The 22,648-nt window shown below is 38.7% G+C and overlaps 1 protein-coding gene across 1 annotated transcript in view; it reads right to left on the reverse strand.

Moving 5' to 3' along the window:
• The window catches only part of nbeab (neurobeachin b), a 314,839-nt gene that overhangs the window by 189,022 nt on the left and 103,169 nt on the right, over window positions 1-22,648 (reverse strand). The window contains exons 13-22 of the mRNA XM_028465652.1: window positions 19,366-19,534; window positions 12,735-12,814; window positions 11,428-11,490; window positions 10,998-11,095; window positions 10,501-10,593; window positions 7,259-7,367; window positions 7,071-7,152; window positions 4,955-5,078; window positions 4,296-4,488; window positions 2,061-2,957 (exon numbers count right to left, since the gene is read on the reverse strand). Of these exons, the coding sequence (XP_028321453.1) occupies window positions 2,061-2,957; window positions 4,296-4,488; window positions 4,955-5,078; window positions 7,071-7,152; window positions 7,259-7,367; window positions 10,501-10,593; window positions 10,998-11,095; window positions 11,428-11,490; window positions 12,735-12,814; window positions 19,366-19,534 (1,908 nt within the window). The remainder of the gene's footprint in view (window positions 1-2,060; window positions 2,958-4,295; window positions 4,489-4,954; window positions 5,079-7,070; window positions 7,153-7,258; window positions 7,368-10,500; window positions 10,594-10,997; window positions 11,096-11,427; window positions 11,491-12,734; window positions 12,815-19,365; window positions 19,535-22,648) is intronic.

A 22,648-nucleotide genomic window follows, 5' to 3' on the forward strand; every position in this document is an offset into this window, starting at 1 on the left:
AGAGGATACCTGGTTAAAACCTGATGGCGTATGAGTTCCTATTACTCTCGCTATATGTAAAAAGTTGTTTTTTTCTTTAAAGTTCTTTAACAAAACAAAATTCTAAATTATGTGAGAGATGGTTTTCCCCTAATGTGAGTTTGGATAGGCTCCTGTCTTGCACAAAGCCCCCCCCGGTGGTGATAAAGTGAGTAAAAAGACAGATGGATGATCGTCCATCTGGAATAGTTGACTTTAGCTGCGAGTTTTTAAATTAACTTCACTTCACCAGGAGCAACAACAGTGGCACAGATGTTGCCTCAGCGCAGACATTGTTATGTCTTTCTTTGTGCATGTGTCTAAAATAGAGAAAACATCCAACTGTGGACCAAAGGTAGAAAACTACCTTGTTTTATAGATTTGTATTTATTGAAGCTGTGATGGACAAACAAACTGTTAACTACATCTAGATGGCGCCGCAGATGGCTGCCTCGGTGTGTTGGTGAGCATTTTCTTCGCACCAACTGCCAGGTTACATTCCGAGTGCTGTTGTTGAACTGTACTTGGCAAATAAAATCCTTTCTGATTCTGAGATCAGGAACGAGTGTCCTGTGTCAATACTGTGACACAAAAGGAAAGGTTCGCTTTATAGATTTTTCAGCCAAAATTGCACCATCCAGAGGTGCAACTTGCACCCCCCAAAAGTCCTCACATCCGTTAACAGTACGGCTGATGGTGCATTCAATGTAACTTGGAAATTGGCATTTACAAGTTAAAAATAGTTCCTCCAAAACATGGCTGACCAAGATAGTATTTACAATGAGATTTGTGGTCTTCCAATGAACTTTTTCAAGTAGGAGGTGGGAAATTCTAGAGTTCCTAGTTGCATTGAATGCAACATTAATGCTCCTGTGGTATTATTCCATTTTCACACATTCACGCGCCCCACCCGCTCCATGCCCCCTACGTTAAAAATCACATTTTGATGGGAGCAGTATGACGTTTCACCCTCTTTATTCTCTCTACATGTGTCACTCCACTGCACAATGGCCATGTTTACATTGGAGCTTTAATTCCTCTTTAAAGCAGAATAAAAGTTAATTCCTCTTTAACCTGACCTTGTAAACACTTAATTCCTCATGCTAATTTAAATCAGAATTAAACTTTGATTTGAATTAGGTGGCTGGTTTATTTTGATTTTATTTCCAGATTAAATAATTCCTCTTTCTTATAAACACTTAATTCCGCGGCAATGATACGCTGGTCCCATCTCCCTTCCGCTGTGTTATTGTTGAGCTGTTGCTTCAAAACTACAATCAAAATAAAGGGGAAAACCTTCCCATCCACCCCACCCTAACTCCCTCTCCCTTTTTCCACCCCCCTGACTAGAGTGTAACACTGCCCTCTCTCTTTATAATTTCCCTTCTAATAAAGTTTAGCTTCCCCTATAAATATAACAATTGTATTATGTCAGTTTTTGTAAGAATAAAACATGCATAGCTGTTGCAAAAAGACCTTTGACAACAAAAGGAAACAAAGGAAAAACTAAAACAAAAACTACTTCTATTAATATTTTATCTGTCTAAGCCACATATGACAAACTCAAGGCCCAGGGGCCAAATCCCACCCTTTAGAGGCTCTAACTTGGCCCGCAGGAGAAAGTTAAAATGTTAGAGAAAACATGAGTCACTGTGAAAATGACCAACTAATGAAATTGTAGCCCCTCCAATTACACAAATTCAATGATACTCAACAATATCACAGTTTTCCCACGCTTATGTCAAATGATGGCAGTCATTTTTAATCTCAAAGTGTAACAAGACCTCTCGATTTTTCAAAAGATTATTTCACAACATTTCCCCATTTTTAATTTAAAAAAAAATTGTATTGTGTTAAGTATTGTGGTGACCTACATACTTCATATTGTATACGTGGAAGTGCAAACTAGAGCTTAATAATATTGAAATTACTCATTTTCCTGCCTATAATCTGTGGCCCACTTGAGATCAAACTGCTGTGTATTTGGCCCCTGAACTAAAATGAGTTTGTGACCCCTGGTTCCTCCCTCCCCCCACTCTAACCTGTGTGGTTGTTGTGGTCTGAATCTTTTTCGTTTCTTTGTCTTTGCTGTCATCGGATCTCTCAGAAGCGTTGATTGTTGCGTCCGTCGCAATGTTGCTGGTTTTGACCGTAGCTGCGTCTCCCTCTACAGATTCTGTGTCTTTGGTGACGTCTGATGGTTCAGAGGAGGTCTCAGCCTGAGGGCCCACCATGGCACAAATACCATCCAGATGGCTCTGAACTTCAAACTCATCCTTCTCCAGGATACTCGGTAAGGTGCTGACGGTCATGTGAGTGAGAAGGCCCAGGTTATCGATGGTGCTGGTGTGGACGGGCAGGACCAGAGGATCAACAGTTTCGCTCGTTTTGCTGAACAGGAAGTTGTTGCTGTGAGGGATGGTGTTGTTGTCGTCCTCTAAAGTGATTAACGGGGCTGTGTTTTGGTCCTCGCCATCACTGCTGAGCTTTCCCACCACAGCGCAGTAAACATTCTCTAACAGAGAGTCCACCTCCACCAGTGCTCCATTTTCAGACACTCCTATAATCTCCAGATCATCCAGTTTCACCTCTGTAGCTTCCACCTTCTCTGCCTTAATGTCCACTAGAAGAATGTCCTGAACTTCAACACTTTGACCGGCCACGGTTTGCTCAGGTTCTTTGAAATATTCCTGTCCCTTCCCTTCAGCCAGCAGGTTGCATGACTCTGCACTCTCATTATCCATTTCACTCTCTGGTGTCTGAGAGTTGTCGTCCAAGTCTCTGATCTCTATCACACCGGTAATCCCAGAGGCCTGAGCAGAAAGTCCAGAGATAGTGCTGACCAAGCCCTTCTTCCCTTTTTTAATATTCTCTTCCTCCTGACGCTGGTATTCCTCATACATGTTAGCCAAGTATTCCTTATGAGCCTCGTACGTCACCTAGAAGACGCCAAAGCAAGCAAACACACATTCATGTAGCTCAGTGGTTCCCAAACAGAGGTACGTGTATAGCCCTAGAGCAGTGGTTCTCAACCTTTTCACCCCCACTATACCTGAAGGTGGTTGAACACAGACATGAACATTGAAGAACAATCATATGGAGACAGGGCCATCTATAAGGGGGGATAAAGGGGAGAGATTTTGGTGCCAGTCTATGAATCTGTGATGACCACATTCATCTGAATAATAACCACTGTTATCCAGGAAGTTTATTATTATTATTATTATTATTTACGCCATAGTATATAGTCATCTTAAAGATGTAAATCCTTGTTTTAATCAGAAAAAAATGACTTAAAAGTGACCAAAAACTGTGGAAAAGGTGGTGAAATGGGATTTTAAAAACCACAGAAATTGGTTTAAAGTTGCAAACTAGAGTGGCCAAAAACAGAAAAAAGTGCTAAAAAGGGTTCAGTGTGTCAATATTGGAACAATTAGTTTAAACTGGCAAACAATGGGCATGACAAATGGTGAATGTGCTTTAATTGGAAAAAAAAAATAAGCATGGAATATGGTGAAAAAGGGTTTACAAGGACCAATAATGTCTTGAAGGTGGAAAAATTGTGCATAAATGGCATTAAGATTTGATGGAGTTATGGCTGAAATGGGAGTAATGTAGCAAAAATTCATTAAACGAAGCAAAAATAGTGTCTCCCAACACCAAGATTGAGAACCCCTGCCCTAGTAGTACAGGAGCACATTGCAGGGGGTACTCAGAAAGATTTAACAATTAATTAAAAATAAAGAATCGGGAGATGTTCCGAGTACCTTTTTTAGGCAATTTTTGGACAAATTCACCACAAACGGTATTATTGCTCAATAAAACCTTAGATGTTCTTGTAATTTATTGAAACAGGATTATTTTATAATGTAAAGGCATTTTATCACACTTCCAACAATAGGAGACAATAATTAGCTACATTTCACAAAAGAGACTGTATTTAATTACTATTGGAATAATCACATTAAAGTTGAACTAAATTCCACTCATTGTTTTAAATTTGTAGATCAAGCCTTAGGGAACCAATGTTCGAGACACATTTAGGGGTTTAGCGGAGCCAGCTGTTCCACAAATGAAAATGCATATCAAATTATTGAGAGGGTACTTATGATATGAAGAGCGAGTAGACATGATTTAACAAAAAATGTGAAGGGGGTACACGGGACAAAAAAGATTGGGTACCACTGCTGTAGCGCAAAGGATCAGCTTAGATGTGCTCACGCAGCAAAAGTCAAAAATAACATCAACCATAAGAAGCAGAGGTTTGTTGTGCTCACCTTAGAGTGTGCGATGGAGAGTGTGTCCACCCACACGCGCCAACCGCCCCACTCATATTTGACGGCGTGATAGAGCAGGATACGAAAGATGTTATACACCATCTCTGTGATTTTTTGCTCTTCACAGTTTTTCGGGTTGATGTAACACAGAGAAAGCATCCAGTCCTGCCACACAGAACACTGGAGCAGACACCTGCAAATAGAACAAGCAACAAACCAAAACTGCATCATGAGGGATTTAAGAGAATATTTACCTTTTAATGGAAAAAATTATTTCATTGTTGGTGCAGTTTGAAGTTTGAAGAAATACAGCTTGAACAATGTTCTTTTTAAGATTAACTACATCATCATATTACTTATCACACAAAACCGAGTTTGTTAATCAATAGAAATCAACAATTAAATGATTAAAAAAAGGAGATATTTTACATTAGTTTACTGTATTTACGCCCACGAAACACAGTCACTTGTGTTGTAGTCTGTGCATCAGTATTACAGATATACCGGGAACTTGTGAAATACACTGCGTTATCTTTTTTAGTACGTTATTTTTCTGTAATTAATTAATAAATCGCGTAAAACACGTTAAAGTCCCAGCCCTATTTAAAAAATTCACAATTTGATAAAACCTCGTAGAGAATTGGGAAACCACTGCTCACCGCCTGTTCTCTCGGCTGTTGCTGAACAACTTGATCATGTCTGAAAGGAAGAGGCGTCGGACCTCCATCAGCTCCGTGCTGGCTGTGGAGCTCTTCAATAAGGCTGCGACCACCTTAAGAATCACTGATATAACAACACAGTTATACATACACAGTCATTTATCAGAAACATGTGAACCAGTTTAACCTTCCTATTATCCTTGGGGTGATTTTGACCCCATTTAATGTTTATAATTCATAAAATAACAGTTTACCTTTTTTTTTTTTGCTTCATATTTTTTGACTTCATAATCTGATGGGTACATGCTGAATGCATATTGCACACATTTGTGTTCCTCTGGGGTCAATTTGACCCCAAGCTGTTTTAGCAGTGAAAAAAGTGTTCATCTGTGTGTGAGGTGAGAACTTTCACACATCATGGGCATGAATGTGTTTGTGTACGTGTGCCAGGGCTTTGAATTCACTTTTTAGATCAGCAGCCAGCATGGCTAGTAGATCCTTAAAGTTACCAGCCAACCATTTTCCACCAGCCAAATGTTTTTCAAGCAAAAATAAATAGATTTAAGCGTTCATGTTTCTTTAAATAGTTTTTCTTAATTTAATTGATTGCAGAAATACATTAAAATGGTAAAAATATATATACATTTCATTTAAAAGCAATGTTGTAACAATGCCTAAAAGGTGCAATGTGGAACTTTGGATGTGTCAGAGAAATGAATAAAGTATATTCTCATAACTTAATAAACAAACTTAACTCAGAGGAAAATTGGATCCCTGGAACACTGTTTGAAGTTAGAAAGAATAGAAGTAATCAGTACTAAGAATTACATGTACAGTAGAGAAAACATGTTTTACTAACATGCATGCTCTTCAAATGTAAACAAATCCCACTCCCCACAAACTGTATAGTGCACATTTTAAAGGTGAACAAATGGTTGAATACCAGCCACTCATGACCCGACATCCATTTAGTATTAAAACTCCTCAATTTCTTCTTCTTTTCAGATCCTCTTTCATCTTTATTTCCGCCTGCAACAGAACTTCCTTTTTTGCTGTTCAGGTATTTCAACACCTAATAAATATCTCCACGTTTGTTTTGTTTGTTTTGTTTGTTTGTTTGTTTGTTTTTCCCAGCTAATTTTCCAACTTAATTTCAGCTCCTATTATTTGTTTTGTGCCCTTCTGTTTGTCTTGTCCGATAACCACAATCACGCAAACGTAAGCACGTAGCCAATGGTTGAATGACACGTCACGACATAGTGTTCATGGGAAATGTAGGATTAGTACAACAAGCAGTGTTGCCAGATACACATTACATTTTAAAATCTAACCACCATTCTAAACACAAAGAAAAATTGTCAAATTTCTTGGCGTAAAACAGCCCAATCTGGCAACAATGACTTTCTGCAGCCTGCCGATTCAAACAAATGCAGCAGTGGTGTTTCATTCTTCACCAATGGCTAGTAACGCTACAATGTTACCCGCCAACACCTGGCGGATGTTAATTTAAAACCCTGTGTGTGACCTACTACTAGACCTACTAGTTATGCAAACTAAGTGAGGGGCATATATAAATATATAAAAGCTTTCATGGTAGCTCCATCTCCAAATCCTTCCTCATTGTGCTCTGTGTGCAATGCAATCTGCACGCTCTCTCTTGAAAGTGTCCTCGAGGAAAAAGGTTTATTGTCAACAAGGTTTTGGAACAGCTCTTTCACAGTTAAAGTGATGTGTCTGAGACAAAAGACTTTATTATGAATAAATCCAAATATACAGATACATTAACTTTATAACTGAAAGTTTGACCTGATGGTGGCGCTGCAGGAAAGGTCATCATCATATTATCACCACAACCAATAGGATTCATACTCTTTTGGTCATTGAAAAGATAAATTAATTATAATTTAACAGTTTGGCCTGATGGTGGCGCTAGAGAAAAGATCAAGGTATCATTATCAGGGGGTTATTATATGTGTTCAACAAATAAGCAAAGTGCCTGACACAAAAAATTGGTCGACATTTTCTGGAGGAAAATGGGGTCAGATTGACCCCAAAGGTAAAAAGTGTGATTGAGGATAATAGGAGGGTTATTAAGGTGAAGTGCATCGAGGCTTACTCGGGTTCTGGATCTTAACAGTTGAGTCGGGCTCGGGGTGAGGTTTGTGAACTACCTGCGTGCAAACCTGCTCCGTCAGAATCTGGTGCAGGAAGCAGAGACGTGAGTCACATACTGTACAGCCGACTGTACACAAAGAGCAATGGATGTTCTAGCAGTGCCGGGGCGCGTGGAGAACATTTAGTTACCTCGTAAAGAGTGTTGTAGGTCGTCACAGTCACTGTGTTCATGTGCTGCATGAGCTTCTCTCCCAGGAGGGTGAAGAGGCTGTGTGTGTGCATGATTTCCACCTTCCTTCTGTGTGCAACACACACACACACACACACACACACACACACATACGCACACACACGCACACACACGCACACACACGCACACACGCACACACACGCACACACACGCACACACACACACACACGCACACACACACACACACAAAATAACAGTAAAGTGCTTGTTTAGAGCTCCCTAAGCCACTGAAAGGTTCAGTGAGTGCCGTCAGCTCGCATCTCTTTTTTTTTTTTTTACTCCAACAAGGAGTCAGGCTCTGGAAAGGAGTGTCAGGAACTGCTTACTGTCAGAAATGGGAGGAATTTTGTTGGGAGCAGAGCGCTATAACGAAGTTACGCTGTCACCGACAACAGCTCCAAAAACACGGCTGAAGAATGGCTTGTATTTTATGGTTGAACAATGACAAAGTGCATCCGTATATAGTGCTGTGAACCTGCTAAACTCAAAAGCTGCTTTGCATGGTTGCCACTGAACGAGGACAAGCCTCCAAGAAGTTCACGTGGTTGGATATTGCCGAGGCTGCAGAACTGGGCGATTAAAATTTTCCTCAACTGTACGACTTTATGGAAATGTGGTCATTAAATGCTACAGTGATTGTAGTCTCAGCTCTGCCAGGAAAACTCAACTGATTCAGGTTGTTGCTAAAATGCAAGAAAATGTCAATTTGGCAATGTTTAGAACTTTGTCAGTACATTTAATTTTTTTATTCACACAGATGTGTTTATTATAAAGAGGACTTATAGTGTCATAATTGCAAAGTTGCTCGTGTACCAGTCCTATCATTATCTAAAGAGATAAAATAAAGTCTGACCCACAGCTTTTTAGCCAGTAAATATACAGTATTTTCTACATTCAATAATATTCATATTCTAGGTTTTGCAGGTGTACGTGTTACATTATGGGAACATCTACTGCCCATTAAAGCAGGTGCTAAACTCTGGAATGCTCCCAGATGAACAGTGATCTGTTTTAAAAGCCAAAAGCAATTCAAAAAAGATGACAAAAAATATTGGTGGGAAATATTATAAGCATCCAGGCTGAATGTACTGATTAGTAAATGTAATGTAATATAGAGAGGTTAGTGAACATGCTGCACAGCATTACCAGTGTGAAAAGGGAATTCTGTGCAGTATTTGGATGTTCTCTCAGTGTGTGTGTGTGTGTGTGTGCGTGTTTTCTGTATTGACCTCAGTTTCTATTTAGAATCTGAAAGCATAAAAAGGACTAGTGGTATGTTTAAGGTCCTACCTTTGGTCCCTTTTTACTGGAAACTAAACTGAAACAAACCGCTTGAGAAAATTGTGCGTGCACAGCCGTTTTACTTTAACCTGAAAATAATTCATGTGAATTTATTCTCACGGGACAAGAATTTCTTTACCCTATCAACATCCTCATGTGTAGTTTATTTATTGATTTGACTATGGCACAAAAACTATGTCAAACTCATTCCAGGTGTGAAAAAGAAGGATTTTATAGCACAGTAGAAAAAAGTGAATTACAACAAAAACTATTCCAGTTATCAGTTTAAACTTACATATACAGTATATGACTTATCTACCCCATTATGTAAACCTCTAAATATCTTTTTTGGTTATGTTTTGGAGTATACAAATAAAAAATAAAAAAACATTTTTACGAACACCTTTGAATTAGAATAGGTTAAAGCAGCTCTTTTGTATAAGATAAAGACCAGGAGGCCCCATAGATCAATAAATCAAAGATCGTTTGCTTAAAAAAAAGATGTAAAATGTTGAAATTGCTGCTGATTTTCATCTCCTCTGAAACACTTTTTTATTGACATTGTTGGAACAGTTTCACACATTGCATTGTTGGATGTGGAGTCCCATAGACGGATCCACAGACATGTTTTTATATCACTCTTACTGTGATTTCTTGTGTTTCTTTGGCAGAAGAGGGGGAAAGTGTGTCGCTTAACTAAATTTTTTTGTTCTAGTTAGTTCTGGATTTACTTCCGTACTGAGATTCTCTTACAATCTCAGTACGTGACTGCTACGTACTGAGATGTACCCGTGCTGGATTAGCCATGCACTGAGATTGTTGTACTGATTTTAAAAAAAATTCTTAAAACATCACATCAGCCGACCATCGATAAAAAAATCGACCAATGATAAGAAAAAATATGATTGTCATGATCAGATTCATATGAATCCAGCAGCTTATTAATGTAGAGTTACATTAGTTTAACTGTTATTTATTGCAAAGTATTATTATAATCACATGTGTTTGGAGAATAAACTATTCCTATTCGTATTGACATTGTTGCATGAGACACTATTACTTTACTCAAGTTGGTGACTGAGATTGTCACTCATTGCCATACTGAGCTTGCCATATATTCCAACATGTGCTTTATTTTTATCTAAACAGAATACATGTAATAATAATTTAAAAAAAACAAAAAAAAACTGCATAGAATAAATTATGAAAACTTTTTTTTGTACAAACACAATACATGTAATAAACAAAAAACTGCATCGAATAAATTATAAAACATACATATTTGTATACAAACACATTGCTTTGAAATTCCTTTTTCAATCTCAGCATGGCGGAAGTAGCAAAACTCACAGCGGAACTAGTAAAAATTCATTTTCCGGTAGTGCGCATGCTCATAATCGATCTCAGTGGGTGACACCAGTGTTCCCAGTGATATCACTTCAATCCGCACGACATTCAATTTCAGCCTAATTCAAATCTTTTCATGTAAAAGCCCAAAATAAACACTCGCCATTGTTTTTGCTGCAAAACACCAGAAATGTGTTGCGAAGTCACTTTGACAAAGTTTTTGGGAGCAACCTGGAGAATTTGAGGTAAGAATGAAGTAAAAAAAAAAAAAAAAAAAACTTCTATGCATCCATCTACGGAGCTCCACATCCCACAATGCAATGCACAAAACTTTTCCAACAATGTCGATGTTTACAGTGGAGATCAAAACAAACTTTCGAAAAATTTATTTTTTCACATTATCTTCAATTTTTCATTTATTTTTTTTTTATCGATGAGGCCTACACTTCACTACACTTCATCTGATCAAATTGATCGTCTCCAGCAGCTTTAGCTACTAATCAAGTAAAAAAGGACTGAGTTTGCATTTATGACAGTAATAAATTGATCTTACTTGTGGCCTAAATGCTTGAGGAAGTACCCGAGCACCTTCAGCGATTGCACACGAATGCTTTCACTCTTTGAGGCCATGAGTTTGTAGATCACCCTGAAAAACACACACACACACGCACACACGCACACACACACACACACACACACACTTTGGATCGGATACAGTTAAAGCCCTGTGTGGATGAAGCAGGTTCGCTGACATCTACGTTCTTTCAGAATGGATTTATATTAGCATCAAATGACTTTCCTAATGAAAGCTGCACAATGAGCATTTATTATTTCATCAGATTACATAGGCTGCGTATGTACATCTCATATTGGGAAATCAATATGTTAATATTGTCACTTTGCTATGCATAGTTTCCCCCTCACTACTGTCACTGAAGCCATGAATTATGCATGCAACACATCGTGTTAGGTGGTTGGGTTTACTTTGTGAAATTGACTTCATTTCGTGCCTAAACAATGAAGAGATTGTGTGTCCCCTGAGGGGTTTACCTTATTCCATTTCTCTGGTCAAACGCTGGGATCATAGAGGCTGGATGCTCCGACATGAGAGCCACCACCAGTTGTAACACATCCAGTAGATTGTCATCCTGTATGTGAAGCAGGAAGGGGAGACAATTAGACTGAAAGATTAGAAACACGGAGGTGTGGAATAAGAATAGAGTTCACATTCCCTATTAAGAAAGAGTCTCACTGCCTCTGATGTGAGGGAATAAATTACAGTATCAGCTGGTGATGCATAACACTCCCAGAGGTGGTAGCTGCATGTTGTACAATAAAAAAAATCACATTGGCAGATGAAAATTTCTAACTAAAAATACATTTTAATTAGTTTAATCGGCTTTTCTATAAGATGAGCTATTTAGATTAGTTGTGATCCTAAGCTAACATATGACATTAAAACGGCTTGACTCTCATGTACCTCATGCATTGTTAACAAGTAGTTGAGGATGCTTTGCAGTTCATCCTCCTTCACACCACGGTCCTGCAACAAAGAATAACATACACATAATTACATTTTTAAATACCAGAATGTACTAAATTCCAGCATGTTTATAACATTTTTAAGTATTTATCTTGTCAATGTAGACGTTACTTTCAAGTTTTTTTTAATCTGTTATTGCTTTTCAATCAATATAATTAAGTTTCCTCCAAAATGAAAATCCAACAACCGTTATGCTGCGTTCACACCGGATGCGTAACAAAATATTTGTGCGTCCAGATTACATACAGAGTCAATGGATAGACGCGGCCCAAAGGCAAAAACTTTCCCGTGCGCTCCGATCCGCGCGTCAAGAGCGTTGGCCGTGCGATCGCGCGCCTGATTTTTCATCATAGTCGCACATTCGCAAGAGTTGAAAATATTGAACTCCAGCCACTGTTTCGCATGACGCGCAGGCACGAAATTCCAATCAGAGTCCTTGTTGACAATGACGTCAAGTCGTAAACAAGAAAACCATTCTTTACCTTCAAAAAACTCCACATAGAAGAAGAAGAAACCATTCACATAGCGCTGCAGACAGATATTGGATTGAAGCATGGAGGTGAAACTCATTGTAGTCATTTGTGACCCTAACCCGAGCTGTACGATACGGCTCTTCCTCTTCAAAAAAAAGGTAAAGAGCAGTGATTTGTCTGGGGTCCTCCATAGTTGAGTGTGAAAAGTTGCCGCCTTTTTGGGAGTCTGGTGGGGGGTGCTTCGCTTCAGACGTGCATATGAAGCAAATTGGGGACATTTTTTGATCCTGTGAAACCTGCGGAACGTTTCGTGCAGCAGACGCGTCCGGTGCCACGGAAGATGCATTTGACGTGAACGCAGCATTAGGGTTGTAAAAGGGTGGAACATTTCCAGTAAATAACTGATGTTGATATCTCATTTCAGTGGTTCCCAAACGTTTTTTCTGCTCTTAGCAGCCCCCACATAACCCCTTATTAATTGGATGTTAAATTTAAGCATATAAAATCAATTACTTACAAATCTTAGTTTTTTTTTAATATATATAGGGTTGGAACTATGAACTTTTGGTGCATCTTGAAGAACAAAACCATTGAAAAGAGTGTATTTTTCTCCACCCAGTGAGGGATTTTTAAGCCTTTTTTTCAGCTCGGTTGATTTCTAAAGCAGCAGCAGCAGCAGCAGCAGCATTGAATGATAACAGAGAAAATTTTCACATTTCTTCCAAGCCGTTGAGTGAGGAGCTGTGAAGCATCAAGACAGGTGGTATCTACCTTCAGGATGAGTTGCTTGAGAAAGAGAAGCATGAGAGCCCGCAGAGAAACTATTTCCTTGTGACTCGGCCTTAAACCATCTGCAGTTTGAAAATGAAAAAAGGCAAAAAGAATTAATGAGGGCATTGAATAACTAAAGATAGTGAAAAATCAATTAAAAAATGTCTAAATGCAAAACCAGCTTCTTTATTTAAGATATTCATATTAAAAATATGGTGATACAGTTTAAAGCAGAGATAAGCAACTTCTATCAGATCGGGGGTCGAAAAAAATCTCATTGTCTGATCCAAGGGCCACATTATCAACATTCATGTGAGCATTTAGAATAATGACCAACCGGAGCATTAATACAGGAAAGGACAAAATATTTTGTGTTTGTAGTGCTTTTGTGTGAGTTTTCTTTGTGTGTTTTGAGTTTTTAGACATTTTCTTGTCATTATGGCAAATGTTTGTTGCCTTTTTGTGTGTTTGTCGAGTCCTTATGTATGTTTTTGTTATGTTGTTGTCAATTTTGTGTTGAAGGTGTTGTTTAGTGTGCCTTTGTTATCGTTTTGTGTGCCTTTGTTGACATTTTGCTGTCATTTTTGTGATTCTGGAGTTTTGTGTGTTACGTTGGGCTTCATATAACTTCCAACTTCATTAATTACAGCTTTATTTTCGGGTGCCAAAAAATAGACAGAGGGCCGCATGTGGCCCCTGGCCGCCAGCTAATGGTAATGTGTCAACTTCCTCCTCTGTGTTTATGGTGAGGAGTTCACACCTTCAGCTCAGGCTGAAGTCCAGATTGTTTCTGCATCACATCCAAAAATCCATGTGGAACCCACGTGTCTTTGGTCGTGATAAAGCGACTAGACTCTGCCAGCCCCCCAAGGTCACTTTCATCCCACCTGTCCATCACACTAGCCAACATTTCATTAAAACTACCCAGAATGCCTTTTTGCCAGCGTGAAGTCACATTGGCTGTCTGAGGTGAACGCTAACATTGTACTCCACAGCTGTCATGAACCTCATTCAACATCTGACAATCTGAGAGCTCTGTTGGCAGATCTATGAAGATGAAGGAGGCCAGGATGTGACGGAGCATTGATTTACACATGTGACGCACACGCACGTGTACACACACGCACACACACACACAAAGAATATTTGACATGAATGAATGACATGAATTTCATTCCAGCAAGTTTATTTTGTCTCCTTTTTTAAATAATAAGTTAAGGTTTCATTTATTCAGACAACTTTTTTCAGGAAATTTACTTTCAAATTTACTTTGATCTCCTGATATGTTTCAACTGCCAACTGTCAGTCTTCCTCAGAGGCCATCAGGTGACAGGGGGGAGTGGCCAGCCTGACAGAACTGTCAAGTTGGCCACGCCCAGAAATAACTCTGACAGTTGGCAGTCAACACATGTCAGGAGATCAAGTAAATTTCTGTTTTTGGAGTCTTTCTGTGTTTTTGTTGCTGTTTTGTGTAGTTATCTGTCTTTTCGTGAGTTTTTGGAGTCATTTTGTGCCATTTTCTGTGTTTTTCTTTTCATTCGATGTGTTTATGTTGCTGTTACGTGTATTTTCTCTTATTTTCTGTGTTTTTTGAGTCACTACTTTGATGTCCTGACACGCTTCGACTGCCAACTGTCAGTCTTCCACAGAGGCCATCGAGTGACAGGGGGAAGAAGACTGACAATTGGCAGTCAAAAATATGTCAGGAGATTGAAGTACATTTCTGTTTTTGTAGTCATTCTGAGTGTTTTTGTTGCTGATTTATGTATTTTTCTGTCATTTTGTGTGTTTCTGAGGGGTATTCCATAAAGCGGGTTATGTTCAAACTCTGAGTGTCTTCGAGCTCAAATGAGGGAAACTCTGAGTATCCCAATCCTAAACGCGAGGTATGTTCTTCTCTGAGTATGTTACCATCGCAACATTGTCCGTGAACTAAACCTGGTCGCTGGCAGGTTTTTATCAAAGAAATCCTGGGTTTCTACCTGGCTCCGCCCACCTGAACACTTAAATGAACCTGAACCTTGACACTTTTCTCTGAAACACATTAGTAACATTACACACCACAGACGTGTTCACGTCATTACCATTGTTGTGTTGCTTTACGTTTTTTTTTTTTTTTTTTGTGCAAACGGTAGTTTTCTTTATAACATTGTGGATGCAGAGCATTAAGTGAGTCAGGTTGATCTGCATTAAAACATCTACTGACGTCTGTAGTAAAGTTCCCTGAATACAAACCTGTGGAGAATGTAAAGGAGGAGATGATAATTCAAAAAATCCATGTTTGAGGCTCAATTGTTGTTTTATATTGTAATACAGTTTGATCTATAGATCAAGTACCTTTGAAGTTATGTTGGCGCAGTGAATTATGACACCGCTTTTCAAAGCGATGGGTCAGTTTTTTTTTATGACATATTTTTTGGATGTTGAGATGACTCTGGCGACAATATTACATTAAAAATCAATATAAATTATGTGATATCAAGTGGCAGTCACTGTCTGCCAGTGTAACGGGAGGGCTCTCTATGCAGCCATCCTATGCTGCTGTCACGTCTCCTCAAACACATTTTATTCATATTATTCCACGCTCGTCACGTCACTGAAGCGATAAAGTGATGAAGTGACCAAAAAGTGCGATTAATCACGGGTGATTTAAGCCACTATAGTCACTGCAGGTGCGTTCACATTAAAAACAGGCTCATATTCCTAAAATGCCAGCTTATTTCACCTATCTGGGTGAATAAATCACTCTGTTCCGGGTGGTTGCCATGGCAGCTCGCGTAATCTCTGATCCATTGATGATGGCTTTTTATCACACGCGTGCATGAAAGTAACCTAATGTTTACATACTCTGGGTTAATTGACCCACTTCATACCAGCTATAATGGAATCCGATACCCAGAGTTTGCCATCGCGGGGTATGTTGACCCAGAGTTTAAGGATAGACTCAGAGTCTGTTAACCCTCCTTTATGGAACACCCCTCTGGAGTCATTACTTTGATCTCCTGACATGTATTGACTGCCAACTGTCAGGCTTCCTCAGAGGCGTCTGCTGATCGCTTTGATGTTTTCTTATGAGTTCTTCCCCCATCACCCTGCTGACTGCTTTGATGTGTCATATATTATATAATCTGACTTTATTCAGCAGCTCATGTTTTACTCGTGCTTACATGGGTAATCTGACCTCAAATAACAATAAAGCCAATTCTCTGGTACTGACACAAAGGATCTATTTCTAAAAAGCCATTTTTTAATTATCATGTGCAGACAACTGGGTAAATGAAAACACACACACACAAACAAACAAACAAAAATCTCCATTTTCCAAATCCTCCAGAGGCCAAAGTACTGGTAACTGGGTCAAAAAAAAACAAAAGCATCTCAGGAGGAACACGTCACTCCACCAGGTGGCGTTTCCTGTGATAAACTCCAACCTCTACTGTGGTCGGACACATGTTTCATGGTAACAGAGACAGTGCCATGATGAGCGATAGAGACGCATCAGGCACACGACCATCCCGCTCTCACCGCCGGTCAATGCAATCAATGCCGAGGCTCCCCGAGGTTGCAGAGGGACGGTAAGTGCTTCTGCACCCAGACACTGATTAATCGAAGGAGTGAGGGAAACCCAGAGCAGCCACGGAGGCCAACATGGAAGCAATAATAAGAACATTATTACCACAGCTACTGCGTTTCAGTTACTCACAACCAATTACAACGAGCGAGCGCTCTGCACATGCAGTGCTTGTTTCTCATTCACAGATCGCTTTACTTCTTGCATCTCAAGGGGACGAGGTAAAGGAGTGTATTGAAAAAACATTTGCGTAGAGGTGATTAATCTTCTTTACAGCTTAGGAGTGATGTTAATGAAGTCATGGCATTGACAACAATATGGATCATCAAATGGGATTTGATAAAACAAGAATGATTACAGTCGATCTGACTAATTGTTCAGAGGAAAGTGCATAAATCATGCAATAAATGATGGTGGGAGTCCAAAGCATTAGGTCACTCCATGCCACGGCTGAAAGCATCCCTGGTGCAAAAAACTCAATGACAAGCTAAAAGTACCTCCCTTAAAGCTTTTAGGGGTGAGTGAAGGCAAAAGTATATGAGTTCAATAATTCCTGAGTGAATAAATCCTCAGCCTTTAAAACCTGCTTTATTTTGAATAAGAGCATCATGCCTTGCTCCAAGGTTACATGGATTTATTTGTTTTTTAATCACTTCACTTGATCTACTGTCGATATTAGACACAGGCAACTGGTGCGGCCCCTCGGTGGGCCCCAAAGTAAAGGCACAAACTGCTACAGGACAACAAAAATAACAAAAAAATATGCAGAACAACAACAAATCCACAAATATCAACAACAAAAATACAAAGAATGACAAACCAATATGTCAAACGGCAAAAAAAAAAAACACAAAACAACGTAAAAAAATGGCAAAATATTACCACAACAAAAATGCATAAAAAACAACCAAAATAAACCAAAAGAGGGAAAAATCTACAAACAACAACAATGAAAATACAAAGAATGAAAGAAAAATATACAAAAGAACAAACACAAAAAACATCAAAAATGCTAAATATTACCCAAAAAACACACAAAACAACAACAGAAATGCCTAAAACAACAACAAAACCAAAAAAGGAAAAAAAAATATACAGTACAACAACAACAAATTTACAAACAACAGAAATACAGAGAATGACTGAAAAATATGCAAAACAACAGCAGAAACACACAAAACAATGTAAAAAAAAAATGCAAAATAATCACCCCCAAAGAACACAAAACAACAACAAAAATGCATAAAACAACAAAAACACTGTGCTCAGTGTGCTCAGTGTTCACTGTGTTCACTGTGCTCAGTGTTCTCAGTGTTCACTGTGCTCACTGTGCTCAGTGTGTTCACTGTGTTCACTGTGTTCACTGTGTTCACTGTGCTCAGTGTGCTCACTGTGCTCAGTGTGCTCACTGTGCTCACTGTGCTCAGTGTGCTCACTGTGCTCAGTGACATGCAGTCGTTTGAAAGACTGCAGTTGTCAGTCACACCACTGGCCCATCTTCCAGGAAGGGACCTCACACCCACACCCACACCAAGCACCCAGCCAATGACAATCTTGATAGATCCTCAGCCTCGCTGTCATCTCCGCTGATGCCTGGGTTCTCACAGCTGACAGGCAGGCGCTTCCATGTGGAGCTAGAACTCATTTCACATGCACAGAAGATGTGGCGCTGATTCTGATAGCAAGCCTTCATTTGCCCAGAATGATTTGGACTCCCAATGGTTTTCATTTCAAAACACTGAGCTTTACTTAGAATCTGAGCATTTAGATGAGAGCCACATGCTTTATGAGGACTTCCTCAGTCCAATCACATCCTTTTGCATAAGCAGTGTGGTATTGCTGCAAGCATGTACATGATTTGGATCAGAGATGGGCAACTTTTATCACAGCGGGGGCCACAAAAATGAGCTTGTCTGATCCAAGAGCCACATTATTAACATTCATAGCAGCATTGAGAATAGAGACCAATCTGAGCATTGATACAGGATGGAACAAAGGGTTTTGTTTGCTTTTTATACATTTTCCCATCATTTAAGTATATTTTTGTTGTTTTGTATTTTTTTTGTTGTTAGTTTGTGGGTTTTTGTTATGACGGTGCATTTTTGGAATTTTTGTTGCTGTTCTTAGTGTTCTTGTTGCTGTTATGTGTGTTTTTATATCATTTTTTGTGTTTTTGTTGTCATTTTGTGTGTTTTTTTGTTGTCATTTTGTGTGTTTTTTGTCATGTTGTGTGTTCTAAAGTAATTTTGTTGCCGTTCTGTGTGTTTTTGTTACTGTTATGTGTTTTTCTGTCATTTTGTGTGTTTTTATTGTCATTTGGTCTGTGTTGGATTCATTTTGTGTATATTTGCTGGGCGTTCTATGTGCTTTTGTTACCATTCTGTGTCTTTTTGTTGCTGTTAACTGTAATTTCTGTTTTTGGAGTCATTCTGTGTCTTTTTGTTTCTGTTTTGTGTATTTAATGTCGTTTTGTGTGTTTTGCTGCCATTCTCTGTACTTTTGTTAACATTCTGTGTGTTTGTCTTGCTGTTGTGTGTATTTCTCTGTCATTTTTTACGTTTTTGTTGTCATTTGGTTAGTTTTAGTTGCTGTTCTGCGTGTTTCTGTTGTCATTTGGTGTTGCCATTCTGTGTGTTTTTGTTGTCATTTGGTGTGTTTTTGTTTGTGTTGCTGTTCTGTGAGTTTCTGTTGCTGTTCTGTGTATTTTGCTATCATTTATACAGTTTCTTTGAGAACCGTACAAAGTCAGAGCGACAGCCACATGCGGTCCACCAGTTGCCCATGAGCTTTTTGGAACATTTTGCCCTTAACACACAAGTTAAATGGTGTATTTATTAAAAATGTCTGAGTCATCAGTTGAAATAATCGCCTCATAACAAAAAATGTATTAATTTTTGCATTTTTCTACCAACAAAGTCAAAGACAAGCAGATTATATATATGAACTGATTAACCTAAGGTTTCACCCTGATTCACCCTGACTCTTCCTCCACTGGCTCCAGGTAAAATGGTGCTAGCGATGATAAATGTTGCTCCAGAAATGAAATGGATGAGGTCTTACCCATTCCCTTTGGTGTGATGTTGCTGCTTTCTGCAGGGTTAGCAGCCCAGTAGTAGTACTTCAGGGTATGCATGAGCTGGAGCACCGTGCCCACTCGGCGGATGGTGTTGTATGTGGTCGCTGTGCCGATGAACTCAGCCGACAGGTATGTGTACAAAGAGAGCTGCAGCTGCAGGGAGAACACATAACATTAACCCTCCTATTATCCTTGGGGTCAATTTGACCCCCCTCAATGTTTATCATTCAAAAAATACATACAAAAATGCATTTTTTTTTAACTTTGTATTTCATGATTTTTCCTAATTTTAGGGGTAAAATTGATTAAGCAGAAAATGATCATGATGATGTTTTTTTCAATGTGCTGAACACATTATGCACACATACTGTAGCTGTGCATACATCATCCAAAAATGGAAAGACCAACATCAATCAGTATGGTTCATTCTGTGAGAGGCATGAATGTGCACCCCAAACTAGAAAACCATTGGATGAAAGATTTTCCAACACAAACTCTAAAACTGAAAGTTTGACCTGGTGGTGGCGCTGTTGTAAAGTTCATATCATCACCACAACCAATATTGTTCATACTCTTGTGGTCATTATTGTTACCAGTAAATTTGAGAAGATTTGGATGAAAGACATTGAAGAAAAATTCATTCTAATTTAAAAGTTTGGCCTGATGGTGGCGCTAGAGAAAACAGTTATTTATGTATTCAACAAATAAACAGAGTGACACAAAAACTTGGTCAACAATTTTCTGAAAGTAATTTTCTGGAGGCAAATATCCAGAGTTGGGGTCAACTACATTTTTCAGTTACAATTACATTTTAATGTTAAATTACAATTCAGTTACAATAACAGTGACCTTTTTTTTTTTTCCAATTACAAGCAAATGGCAATTATTTTTTAATCCTCAGAATGTCAATTACAATTACATTTTCAATTTCTAAAAGTCAACTACAATTAATCGCAATTACTGAGCTGGAAATAAATAACCTAATAAAACTTCACCTTCCTCTCGTGTTAGCTTTCTGTTAGCATCTCTTATGATAATGTGTCCTAAATCAGCTGTAAATTCTAACTATAAATCAAGAAAGGTCTGTGTGTGTGCGTGTGCGTATGTGTGCGTGTGTGTGTGTGGAGCACATACAGCATCTCCCTGACGCAGTGTCTGAATGTTTTTTTAACAGCTTGCACATAGCCTGAGTGCGTGCATCCATTATTTTGGACTAATCCGGTGTTGCAAAACGTTTATTTTAATTTTTATTTTTGAACCAGGGTTAGACCGGACATGAGAGGAGGGAGGGGCATCCGGATATTCTCTGGCTCTGTACTATGAACACATGCCCGCAAAGTCCTTGTAAACATGCACATTTCACGGCGAACACAGCATTATAAACACTGATATTTTCATCACGTGTTTATATCCTAATGTGCACCTTGGATGTACATGACATATTTGTGTGTAATTCATTTTCCCACTGGGTATTTTGCGTTTTTCCTTGCCCGAGGAGGGTCTTAGTATAGGGGATAACATTTATTATCTATTTGCTCAAGTCCAGCGAACATTGGTGCAAACTGTATTTATCAATTTATCATGCGCATGTCGCATAGAATTACACCAGGGAAATCACACACGCTATTTTATTTTGCACCCACAAATATACCCCTTTATACCACTACAGAGTACAGAGTATGTACACCGCTTTGTACAGTTAAAACAAATATCTATCATCTATTTTCTTTCCTGTCTATTGGTTTCCTTGTTAGGCTTCCTAATCAATGAAAGTATAGGTTTTAATATTTTTGGTGTGGGCGTCTGAGCCTTTTTTTGTGCCAGTATACGTCTCGATTTTATTATTATTTTTTAATGGTAAAATGTGGAAAAGCTTGTTATGAAACATATCTTAATAATCGTTTTCTACCTACGTGTAGAAATATACATAACTGTAACATGAATACATTTAATTGTAACTGACCATTTTTTATAGAATTTTCATGGCAATTACAATTAAAAAGTCAATTATCAATTCAATTACGACTGCAACAGATTATTAAAATTACAGTTATAATTATAGCTACGCCATAATTGTAATTAATCGTCAATTAGGTGATTACGATTATAATTGACCCCAAGGATAAAATGTGTTAGTAACATTTGAGGAGGGTTAACATATTGGCTAAGAGTAGCTTTATTGTCATGGAATTGATTCAAATACATTATAAATCAGCCTGGACATTTATGTTAACTGAGCCTATAATCCTTTCAGACGTGGGCTGAGGATGACCAATCACTATGCATTAGTCCATTTCATAGCATTAGTTGCTATTCCACTCTGCTACGTGATGATTAGCATGTCCTATGTAATTAGCCAACGACCTGACAGGAATATTTATTCCATAGCAGATGTATTTTTTTTTTGCTCCCTATGCTTTTCTCCTTTTTACGCCGTCATAGAAATGATATTAATAAGTCACATGTGAGTAATGATGAAAGGCAGCAGTAAAGTTATGATAGGAGATGTTTTAAAGCCTCGCACTAATTGAACACAAAAGAGATTTTTAATGTAAGCCCTTAGGAGATGTGTAGGGGAATTGCACTCGCGCATATTCACCTGTTCACCAGAAAAAAAAAAAAAATTTATGTCGACTTTTATTCCTGCATATTGCACGCTTGCCATAGTAAATCACACAGACGGCCAACTTGTGCAGCCCTGGGGCTGGAAACGGGGGGAAAAGGGGACTTCCTTGTAAAGTCCTCAGGGAGAAAGACAAAGAAGCTCCATCCATCCCAGTGCAGTATGAAAGGGACCTAACCCACTTTATTACATCCCTGTTCCTCTCCCTTCTTCCCACTCTCATTCTTCATGTCCTATTTTATAGAAGTCACAGGCAAGCCTCCAGACACACTCCTATTTATTTCCCTATTTTATTTATTCATGGACTGACCAACCCTTGTGGCATTTGATAGGCCAATGCATATATGCCACATAAACTCATATTCTTTGAAATACTTCCTCTCAATTTTACAGGTAATATATAGAACACGAAAGAAAAAAAAAAGAATCAGCTGCGGGGATTGGATGAATGAAGCAGTGCACGGGTCAGAGTAATGGGTCGGTTCAGGATCAGGCTGTGAATCTATCAGGTATTCAGCTTAAAGATCCAATCCGGCTGGACTTATGACAGTGTTTCAACCATGGGGTCGTGACCCCATGTGGGGTCGTCCGGAATTCAAATGGGGTCAATTAATCTAAAAAAATTACTGATTCAAATGATATTC

This window comes from Gouania willdenowi, chromosome 13 (genome assembly GCF_900634775.1).
Source record: "Gouania willdenowi chromosome 13, fGouWil2.1, whole genome shotgun sequence".
Taxonomy (NCBI): Eukaryota; Metazoa; Chordata; class Actinopteri; order Blenniiformes; family Gobiesocidae; genus Gouania; species Gouania willdenowi.